Below are 12,060 nucleotides of genomic sequence, written 5' to 3'. Positions count from 1 at the left end.
GCTTGACTGGAAAGTGTGATTGGTGTGTGCGCATGCTGGGTGTGCTAGTGCGGAGACATCTCTTCGAATCAACTCTTGCATAAGGTCATTTTATTTTTTCACCATGTAGTCTGTGCATCTGATATGGTAGAGCATGTTGGACTGAAGGTGTGGGAGGGATGTTACCAATAAAAATTGATCCTACAAAAAAGGAGATAATCATTTACATTAAGAGCCAGTTTAAGATTTGTATAACCCCACGACCATTCAAGAATTTGTTGGATCTAAAAGTTATCGGGAATTGTCATTCATTAGAACTATCTCAATTTTACAAGACCAAATGTTGTCTAGGAAATTACTATTAACTTTCTATATTTTTTCATGCAGACTTACTTTGTGAAGGCATCATCGAGGAAGATATAGAGAAGGCATGGAGAGACCGAAAAGAGCACCTACACAAGAGATGCTAGCACTGCACGTGCATAGTTAAAACGAAAGCTTGAAGATAATGGAGCCTGAAAGTGTCTTACAATATCCCACAGAATTCTCATTGAATTTCGCTGGCACACTAGATGCCGCTAAAATTCTCCACATGCATCAACAACCCTTTTAACGATTAATAAGATGAAAAGCAAGAAAAAAATCTAACCTAAAATGTAAATTGACAAAACAGTGAACACAATAAAAGGCTTGCTTTTGCCCATTCAAGTGCTGCATAGGAAGAGGTTATGCTGGTTCCTCATTCTATACAACTAACGGTTCTGCAACCCTTTCATATCTTCCCTAGAGACAGTTTGCTCCTTCACATCCTGCTCCTTAAGTTTGTGTAGCACCTGCTACTCCCTATGCATTGATGCAGGACGAGTGGGAGGGAACTGCTACCCATTTCACTCATCACACCGCTGGGCTAGTGCTACTCTGTCTCGTACAATAAAATGCCTCTCCTGCACAGAGTTTCCAGTGCCCTCTCATTCCTAACCTGCAGCTTCTGGTGCAACTCTCACTCCCTATTGTGCTGCTTCTCAGATCCTGCCCTGAGGTTCTACTGCCCCTCACTTTAGCCTCATGGATTTTCTTATCCCTATCGCTCAAAGAAAGGGTTCTGCTGCCCATCTTCAATCCTTGAAAAGTCTCCCGAAGTCATTTGGGGCACATTCAGACAGTCTTTTTTTTTTTGTTTAAACCAACAGTGCTTTTGGATTTCTGAGCCAATGCTTAAAATATTAAATGCAGTTTTGCATTTAATATTTTAAGCATTGGCTCAGAAAGCAAGATGACGATAGTTGAAAAGTTGCACTGGATGAATGTACAGTAGCTATTTAATTCCCTTGCACTGGAACTTCTGTGACACTCTATTTTTAGGTCTCGCCTAGCGTCGCAGCGCATGCGAGATCTATTGTTGTCAGGTCTATTTCGGAAGAGGGGTGGAAGCTCCACCCATGCTTTCGATTGGCGCACGTAACAATTTATGCTGAACGCTCGCTTTTCATTGCAAGTGAGGCTTGTTTGTACCCTCCCTGTCTCCTTTTGGCCCCCGCCCACCCGGACTGGATATTTTGCTCGCGCACTGCGTCTCTTTTGCTCGCGCAAGGCATCTCTTCCGCCTTGCTGCACGTTCGCAGACAGTAAACCCTGGCGAGCTCAGCTGCTGCTTGTTTTAGTTCAATGCATTTAGGTGTGTATTCCTTTGTCTGTTTGCTTTCATGTGTCTGTCTCTATGCTCTTTCCTGTATATGCACACGTGTGTGTCGGAATGTGCAAGTGTGCCAGTGAGTTTGTGATGAAGTTCTGCAAACTGTCTGTGTACCTGGGTGTTCTCCTAGCTTCGTGTTTTGTCCATGCCGTTCTGCACATTTTTTCTGTTTATCTGCATGTGCATGAATGCGTGTTCATACGTGCAGGTCGCCTAGTACTATGTTTGTCCTTTTTCTCTGCATCACTTTAACTCCCCCTAGGCCTCTATCAGGCTCTGATGCTTCGGAGCTGCCACTGTTTAAAGGGAGGCCTACCCTCCTCGTTCAATACATTGTATAAATGCACTCTGGTCACGGGGATCGCTGCTCATTCACTTACCCACACAAGCTGAATTACAGATATCATCTCAACTCAATAAGATTAGGGCAGAGAGGCCAGGCAAACTCTCTGCGCCCATCAATCTCCCAGAGAGCCTTGCACAGATAGCACTTAGGGCAGATCTTTAACGGGGCATAAGGGGGCCTCTGGCTCAGGTCCTGGACTACTCAGAAATGTGCATCCTCAATACACGAACACACGTGCCAAGATTTATCCAAATGGGCACAGAAGAATACAGGCACAGAGATACACGTTCACACATGCATTGCCCCTCTATTCGAACTCGGCATACTCTTGCACATATGGAGAAACAGACACACAAACAAATATATGTGGATGCCGGAGTAGCAGCTATCTGTCAGCGCTTAATTTGTGCTGGTGGTTGCAGGAGGTCGTCACAGGCATTCATTGTGGGTTTTTTTTGGGGGGGGACAAGGGCTTATTTATTATTCTGAAGACTTTAGCACAGAGCAAGAGCGAAAAAGGCGAAAGAAAGAGGAAGCATAAGATACAAACACAGTGTTAAAGAAAGAAAGTAGGGATGAAAAAACCTGTAGGAAGGATATTAAGAGACAGGAAGAGAAGTAGATGGAGAAAGAGACATAAGGTGGAATCAAGACTAAGCAACCTTGGTGTACAGCAACCCTGGGCTTCAGAAGCCAAGCAGCAGGCATCCTGCGAAAATCTTTAGGACCCTACACTTTTTCGTGTATTTATTTTACAAAATAACCATCATGCAGCTGGTTTCAATGCAGGCAGTATTGACCGTCAGGTTGATCAGAGTTGATGACATGCATATTAACTGTGTGTATCACTCTCATATATATGGCCAGTGTCGAACGGAGACAAAAAATCGGCACGAGCACGAAAATATAAGTGGTCCCAATTAGCAAACTAGATAGCTAAAAAAGTGGCCTACATTTTTAAATCAAGCCAGCTATAAGAGACAGACAGCAGGTATTTGTGTTTGCTGCAGGCAATGTTTGTGGCAATATTGGGGAAATCAACTGTAAAAGCTCGCCCACCTGACCATTAAACCGGCCCACAAACTACTAACAAGCACTTGCAATGCAATAGGTCTCGCAATTGCGAGATTTTGAGCTATTAACATTGTAAATGACAATGGCTTTTATTATTGCAGGTTTTTTAAACACAAATAAAAAGCATTGTCATTTACAATGCCAATAGCTCAAAATCTCACAATTGCGAGACCTATTGCCTTGTAAATGCTTGTACTTCTTGCACAAAATGTTGTGTCCCCTGTTGCTACTCGCTTTCCTGCTGCCGCCCTTCGATGCAGCTTCTCCTATCGGACACACTCACAGTCAGATACTCACCTACCCAGCTCCCTCAAGGCAGGGATCATAGATGCCATCTCCAGTCCCTGCTCCAGCATGTTTTCGGTTCCCTGCTGTCAGACACAACTTTCAGATCCTGATCCGGAAGCAGCGGCAACCCTCAGAAGCGCCGAAAATTTCGGAATACTAGCACGCCGTCCAGGGAACCAATCAGATCTGCTGTTGTAATCATAGTTTATACTGCAATCGAATCAGAGACAGTGAAACAGTGGGACTTACTCGCTCAGGGAATTACAGCGCAAGCTGCTCGCAGAGTTATAAAGAACTAGACTGCTAAATGGTAGCATCTGTACTACTGACAGGACATATTGAAGACTGTCTCGTGCGTCAGGCGCGCAACACCCATTGGGCTCACCGAGCCCCCCCCCCCATGTGTGTCAGCCCGGCTGAGACAGCCTCGCGGGCTGGCGTCCGTCTAATTGCAGCCGGACCCGAGTACCCCACAGGTCTTTAAAAGACCATTTACTTGTTAATGAGGCTTTTGTTGTGTTTTCACCCCTTTTTACAGCCACTCTGCCTATGGCTGGAAGACTTAGCCCCCCGAAATCTTTTTCAGCCCCCCCCCCAAAAAAAATTGGCTCTAGTTGCCCGCCTGTCGTGCGTCATGCCGCAGGATTTCATGCAGAAGGACACAGGAAGCTAGCTAATACGCATTTGCAACTGGTGTTTCACGAATGAGAAGAAATGTATGCCAAAATCAAAAATTAATAAGTAACATAGCTGGTCAGACAAGACAATTGGCTATGTGTAGCATCAATGTAGAAGGATTTTTAATAGTAATTATGTAGCACTTGCTATCCCTGGCGAGCGTTGAAGCGCTTCACGCCAGGCATTGCAATGTTCTGGGAACCCAAGATTCAGCTTGCTGGTTAGAATTTATTGCTGGTTATTTAAATTAATCTTGCGCTCTCTTGGAAACCGTTCCATGCATTTACCTAAATCTGTTTGTGGTAGATTAGATTGATGGAAGTTATGTCTGATTTTTTTTGTTGCAGTTTTATATAGCGCGAACTCAACTCAATTCGAGCGCTTTACATGCACACCAGTTACATTACACAAGATTTAGGGGCCAGTTTTTCATGCAGAGTTTTAGTAATATAGAGGAGGCTTTTGTTAGGGTGCATGCAATCTAAGAATACGACACTGTACAAATAAGCATTATTTTCATGTGATGCAGTGCTTTAATATTTTTGGTAGGCACTAGATTCAGACGAACTGTCCCCACTGCTCGGCTACTACTCCACCACTGTTTCAGCAAGGCCAGCTAATCAACTCGGATGTTGAAAGTATGAATAGCTGAATGCATATATTGGGAAATGTCAAAAGTTTTATGTAGTGCTTTAAGGAAGCACTAAACTTATGATCATAGCAAACGGGAGAATATAGGAGTATATAATACAAATATTGAAAAGGCGATGCTGCAAATGCTGGAGCAGATGTCTTCATAAACACTTGAAGTTTGTTTATTGTGTTAATTTCACAAACTAAGTGGATATGTTTGGATGCCCTTGGTTTAGCATGGCACAAGATGGGGAAGAGGAGACCTTCCCCAGACAATGGTAAAGTATTGCCTTCATACCTTTAGGTGGAAAGTGGAGATCCAGATACTGAAGTGTGGGGTGGAGACAGGACTACCTTTCGAAATTCCCATGAACCTTGTTAGCAAACGGATGAAGAATTAATTATTCCTGAACTCATCTATTTGGTGGATGGTAGGGGCGAGGGTGGGCTGTAGTTTATGTTGCATTTATGTAGTAGTACTTCATACATCTGGCAAATCAGGTAGCACACTACACTATGGTCGAGGGCTTGGTTGGAAGAGTTTTGAAATTGCATGGAGAGTATTTTGGTGTTTTGCATGAGTGGCCAGAATTGTGCTCATAAGACTCTGCGCCTACCATGTTAAGGAAGAGGTGTAAAAATTGGAGTGCCAGCTTTTTAAAATAGTTTATTGTTCATTTGTGTGATATTTTGAAATAATAAAGTACTTCGTCAAACAATACAAGTGAACATGTGTAGCACTGATGCTACATCTCATTAGCAGGTGTCCTTTTCTCTGGCTAGCCCCTCTGAACTGGCTCTGCAGCACACAACACAGGGGGATCAAGTATGCCAAGCTTTCAGTTTGCTCATGTGTGACATTTCACTGTTTGCATTGTACCTATATGTTACATTTCCGTGTCCTAGTTGTGACACTTTGTGTGACTCTTTAACGGTAGCAGAGCAAAAATGTTATGCCCATGAAAGGAGACTAGTTTCGTCATCGCCCCATTTTGTGCAATTTCATGGTTCCTAAAGTACTCTAAAACTACTGTCATATTTCTGAAGTTTTTATGCAAGGTATAAAACTGACAATGCTCAGATGGAGCAGAGCATCACTTCAGTCTGTGCAGTCAGTCTATACACAGTTTGGAACAGGCACATGTGATAAGAATGAGGGGGAGTGTTTGGACTATAGAATATTACAATTTGGGGACCTTTTGTCAGTACTGCATCTGCCCCTATGGTCTCCCCTGCACATCCTAGCCTGGCTGGTCTTATTAGAGACAGGGGAAGTTCACAAGGGTCATTCAGAGCAGCAGAACGCAAAAGACTGGCTCAGCGCACTATGCATTTAAGAACATAACCTGACTGCCTGTTGTCACTTCACCTTCCCATGTGCAATTGCTGGATATGTCAGGCAACTACTGTGTTCTACAGGCTCTCAATCCACATTCATGACACCCTCTGCTCACAGTCCCGACCAAGCCTTTGAGTGATAGTCTATCATGCTCCCTTCCCTACCACCATCTTTGCACAGAAGGGTCAAGTTGCGATATATGCATTTATGCTTTTTTTCTTATATTCTGATACCTGTAACTCTATATTTAAAAAGTGAAAAACTGTAAGAATCAGAATGTAAAGGAATAAACAGAAGCATCTCACCATCAGATATGAGCATCAAGCAACTGCAATCCTCATAACCTTCCTCAGCTTCCATACATAACCCTCCTTGATACATCTTCTATTCCATTTCTTCCCATTCTCCAACTACATCAAGGTTCTAGACCCACTCCTAAATTTAAATGGTCCTATGAACTTGGCAATCCCTCTCCTCTATCTACCTCATGCAGTGTTTGATGATACGCGGATACTCTCAATCACTCCAATGCAAGCTCATTATGTTTAGAGCTTTCCATGCAAATGTACACAAATATATAGTAGAATAACTATGTATTATCTTAGTACAGACATGCAGAGGAAGGTCATGTATAGATTTTAAAGAGTTGGCATACCACTATAAAGTGCGTAGAACACAGGCATGGCTGGTATATGTATGAGGGGTAGGGGGGAATAGACAGATGACGGGATAGAAAAAATAAAATTAATTAATTAAACCACGTACCTTGCTCTCACCACATTGCCGATGGTTCCATGAAAAGCAGCTAAAAGCTCTCTCGGCATTATTATACTAACTGGGAGAACACACATGCAAAGGAAGCTTGAAATAGCACCAGTAACGCTCAGTAGGGATCAAATAGAGGCATTGGTGTAGTAATACAAAAACTCAATGTTACATAGCGCCAAAAGGCAGTGCATGACTTGCACGTTTGCTCTAGAAGTAACTGTCCAAACAGAGGTCTCTTGTTTTTAAATGCAAACACCATGTGGGAACTAAAGTCTTCATCTCTATCTTTCCAGTCTGCCTTCTGCTGTCACCCTTACCGCCTCTCAATTGACTCTTATGTTCCCTACAAATTTCATCAATATTGTCTATTTCCTAGATTTATTCTTACTTCCCCTTTGCATTATCTTATTCATATATTATTTTCCCAGTTTGATTTGTTTTCTCACCCTGATATCTCCGTGTTTTCCCTATAGCTCTTTCTGTTACCTTCTCACGTCACCCAGGTTCCTGTTTCTCCCTTCACTCCTCTTTTGTCCTTTATATGATCCCCACCCCTTGCGGTTCCTGTATTTTGCCCTTGCCTTGTTCTCATTTTTTCCTCTTCTATCCCCATAGCAAACTTTCTCTCTCACCTCTTTTTTTATGCTAATCTTGGTCCATTTCTGTTCTCTACCCTCATCTCAATGTGTAAATTGCTATTCATCCAATAGCTCTTTCTCCCATCTGCACACTATTTTCTATCTGCCTGTAAGACTTTTGGTGTATTATATGGTATGGTTGTGCGACCTTACCATGTAATACATTCACACAACTGTCTTGAGTCCAATCAGGCTTGTTTGTAAAACCAGTAGCAGTGACTTTGAGCAGCATGGCTTAAACACAGGAATTAGAATAAAGCATTTAGAATTGCCAAACAACGGAATAAGAAAGCCACATAACACAAAAGAAATCCAACACAAATTTATAAAAACAGGTTATATTTTTATGAATTTTAGACACCAAGATGAGTAAAACCTCAGGGGTGAGTTTTCCACTAGCCAGGAGCCACAGGCACAGTCCTCAATTTGAAAGCCCAAGGTGCGGCAGGTGCAACCTAGCAGTCGGTGCAGCCTGTCTTGCCAGGTCCAGGGGTCAACAAGGCAGTTATTCTTCTGTCCTTTCCCCAGTTCCTTCATAATCTCAGATTCAGGAGTGCCATATTTATGCCCAGAAAATACTCTTGAAGGGTGATGAATTCTACGAATTTCCCTTCTTTAAAAGTGACATTAATTTTGACTTGGGCATCAATCTGTGTTTAATGCCACAATTAATTTGATACCTTGAAGTACCCATTTTAGTAGTCCCATTCAGAAATTAGCCAGGCCGAGAGGTCAGCTGGTAGCTATGTGTTAACCAGTGGGGCTACTAACTTTTCTACAGTAAAAACAACAATTTGGATGTTTTGCTGATAGGACACATTAAAAATGTAGGTCCTACTTGATATTATGCAGCTCCCTGACCTAGAACTCCATTAGCCTTCCTTAGGCTTGACTTATACATATTGTTAAGGGAAGTAGGAACTTTACTAAAGGCTTAATTGGCAAAGTCGAACTAGCAGTTTAAAACTGCTCCTCCAGGATGCAGTGACAGCCTGGGAACCATTTTGTACTTTTTCACACACGGTTGACACAACCAGTGCTGCAGCCCTCGAGGAGACACTCTGCCTTTCCTGCCCAGGGTACCCTTGGTACCATATACTACGGACTCATAAGTCAGGTTATGCCAATTCAGGGTCGCCAATTCAACATATACTTTGTAAGTTGTTAATACACTGGCACTGAGGTCTGGTTAGCAGGTCTGATGCACTGTCAGAGTTGAAAAAGCTACAGCATAAGTCCAAAACTTTGAGGGTGATCATGCAAAAAGAAGCATTTCCTTACACTGCTCATTAGCCACCCTGTGGGAAAACTTATTTTCCTTGTTGTCCTGTTGGCACCTTTGCTGTCCTTCTTTATATTTCTCTTTCTTTTATTCCTTTTGTTTTGCTACACTTTTCTTTTTCTATAATATTCTTTAATACCTGCTTCATTTATTTTCATTTTGCTTGCTTTATTTCAAACTCCCTCGTGCTTGTATTCTTTCTTCATCTGTTTCCCAATCCATTTTTTTCTTTTATTCATATCTTTTATTCTTACTTTTTTCCACGTCTTTCTTTTATTTTCTCCTTCCCTGTAATTCTTCACTCCGTCTTTGTTCAATCATGTTTGTTTCGGCTCAGTTTCTATTTTCGCTTTTTTCTCTGTCTACCTTCATCTGCACATCTACATGTATATTTACATCTCTGAATCCACATTTATCTTTCCATTTACATTTCATGTTTATTATGTGTCTGTCTCACACCTTCTGACCTGTTCTTTTTCTCAACCCTTAAAAACCCTTGCCACAAGACGTCATTCTCTTCTAAGGTTATGTATGACATCTACCTTTACACCTACGTAGCTGTAGTCCTATTTGAAGAGTACCATAAACAACAACACATAGAAGGTTTAGTGCAAGACAGTTGTCCTCTTCAACCATGCAGCTTCCCTTAGCCCTGCAACTCGTGGCATTGACATTCAGAACAAAAAACAGTGTCTTACAGACATAACATCTTTAATGACAAATAAGACAGTCTTGAGAACACTCAACAATGGGTCACCCTAGTTGCACTATTCAGCTGCATTAGCAGGCAAAAGTCACCCTGAAAAAATGTCAAGAGACATAACATCCTTCCAAACAAATATCAAGAGGATACAGAAATGTTTGGTCAAACAGGTATTAGTTAACCTAGTTCTTCAGCATAACAGGAACTCTTGGTTCTAATATCATATGGTATGAGTTGCCTGACAATTTGTGATACCAATATTGTCCAAAGATGATAGCCTGTCTTAACAGCCTTTGTCTCACTAGCAACTTACTTGCGGATAGGGGATAGGTTTGAGCCTGAGTCTATCCCTGCCATTAACAGCAATTACTGCAGTTCATTCTTGTCCTCCACCTTTTGAACGGTGATCCTGCGGTTTAGAATCTGCTCGGGATTAACCCCAGAACATTCTGAGGAAGGACTTTTTTGTAATGGTTGTCTGATCTCCATGTATGGCCCATCACCTGTATCTTTCGCAGATGTGATAATGAAGGGCCATTCTTCAACAACATCTGATACTTGCCCTTTGGTTGTCGATCCTATATGAACTTGTGGTCATCCTCCTAAGATATCAGCGACACAAGCATCTATTTTCCTATCCCCATGTTCATTCCTCTTCTTGCACAGGCTCTTTATATTTGCTGTGCATACATGCATATAAGAAGAGCAGATGACCAAGCAGCATCTAAAAGGGGTACCAAACAGCTTTTAGGCTCGGTAAAATCCAGTGTACCAGGGGTTGTTCAGTTTCCCCAAAGTAAATGTAACACACCAGGATCAGTATCCTATTTTGTTCCTCTATGCATATACTTCTTTAAGGTTTGCATGATTTTTTATGGCGTCCTCATTGGCTTGATGCTAGCAGATTCTGCGGTACTGAATTATTGGATGCTCCAGGTATTGTTGCGTAAGTTACGACTTTGGCGTAACTCTACAAGGTTTGCTTTCCCACCGACGGATGACACAGGTGAACACAGATCAATGTACCAGCGATAAATGTGAAAGACAGATTATTGTAGCCTTGCAAAACACTAGTCAATGAGTGATTGACATAGAAGCATTGCTTTTGAGTTACTAACAACCCCATAAAGGCAGCAGAAGCACTGTGGAAACAGCAATAAACGTTTGTTCGTTATTCACCTCATCACACACACTGTACTAAAAAGAATTAACACTTTTAAGTTAAAAGTATTTATTACTACAGAAACAATCTGTTTCTTAGTACATCTAAGACAACAACACAGAATATTATAAAAACAACAAGAAGGCACATTTTGAATAACGAGAATAAAATTTAAATTTCTAGCATTGTTAAAATATCATTCAAAATGTTATCTAGAGCCTAATATCCTAACGTCTACTTCTATGGGCTTTAATAATGGAGCATGGAAAGCAGAGCAACTTGCAGTCTAGAGTTTCTTAGGGAGAGGAGATGCACTGCATACCTTGTTGTCAGGAAAGGCTGTCTTTATTACAGGAGATGTGAAGACAGTACTCCCTTCGAAGGTTAAACACACACTGTAGTAGCAGTCTTCCTCCGGGACTCGGGGACTCAGTGTTATAAACTTCAGGCTTCAGAATAGATGTAGCATCTGTGAAGTGTGTCTGCAGAAGTTGAGACCGCCTCTGGCAGAATCTCAGGAAATAATCTGGGCGAAGGACCTCTCCTGACAAGTGGTCAAGTAGTAGTCCATATACACTAAATCCTTTCAGAAATTGGGATTTCTGACATAAGTTCAGAATGTCTGACATACATTATATGCATCAAGGTATGAATCCCATACATTTCCTTCTGAGCATATAAGATAAAAGGATGTCAATTTAGACTACACTATTTTGGTTATATGTCTGTATGTGTTCTTAATTAACCTTGACATGGTGTAAGGTAGACATTTGACCCAGACAAATGTCGCCTTGATTGATGGTTGTATCTGTGTCATCAATCGAATGGCTTGACACTTTCACAGTTCTTGGAAAGATAAGGTCAGGTGACATCTGCATCAAATAGCAGACATGACAATGATTCTTCATGAATCGGGAAACATGGTGACTTCCATTGTTTGAAAGGGGGAAGACGGTGACCCTCATTAGCCAAGATTTAGTCGGGCTATAAAAGATGAGGTCGGACCTTAGGGACTTTATGTCAGTATCCTTTAGACTTGGTCACTTGGAATGGGATTCATTATTAGCCAGACGTTCTTCAGGGATTCCAGTTATGGTTAGAATGTATTGCATTTCAGGGCTAGCAGCGTGATGCTTACAACGTCTACAACTGTACACTGGGAGTAGTGGTCCACTCTTACCAGTATACAGCCATGTGGCAAGCTGCAAAAGTTGGCACTCAGTTTGACCCAAGGTGTCATGGTTTAATGCAGTGATGATAGTAGTGGACCAATCAGCCAGTAAGGATGCCCCAGAGTAAATTGGACTACCCCTGTCACTATTTAGTCAACCCACAGGAAACTTCATTCCTTGATAGCCTTCATGTTCAAAGTTCAAAGTGCATTGAACCAGAAAGCCGGGCATGACAATGTGAGTAAATAACTGCAGCAGACATTTTGTATTGGTGCCAATCTGCATTGAAAATTCATAATTGCATG

The 12,060-nt window shown here is 41.8% G+C and overlaps 1 protein-coding gene across 3 annotated transcripts in view; it reads right to left on the bottom strand.

Moving 5' to 3' along the window:
- Nucleotides 1-12,060, bottom strand: part of ATR (ATR checkpoint kinase) — a 434,398-nt gene that overhangs the window by 396,316 nt on the left and 26,022 nt on the right. For 2 of the 3 annotated variants that reach the window (XM_085633618.1, XM_085633619.1), the window contains exon 1: nucleotides 3,390-3,571. The exons of the other annotated variant lie outside the window; for it this stretch is intronic. In XM_085633618.1, coding sequence (XP_085489744.1) covers nucleotides 3,390-3,448 — 59 coding nt within the window. In that variant the 5' untranslated portion in view covers nucleotides 3,449-3,571. Of the gene's footprint in view, nucleotides 1-3,389; nucleotides 3,572-12,060 lie in introns of those variants that run through there. 3 annotated transcript variants of the gene reach the window in all.

Source organism: Triturus cristatus, chromosome 11 (genome assembly GCF_964204655.1).
Source record: "Triturus cristatus chromosome 11, aTriCri1.1, whole genome shotgun sequence".
Lineage (NCBI taxonomy): Eukaryota > Metazoa > Chordata > Amphibia > Caudata > Salamandridae > Triturus > Triturus cristatus.
Note: the sequence above shows the minus strand (reverse complement) of the source record. Positions and strands in the feature narration are given on the sequence as shown.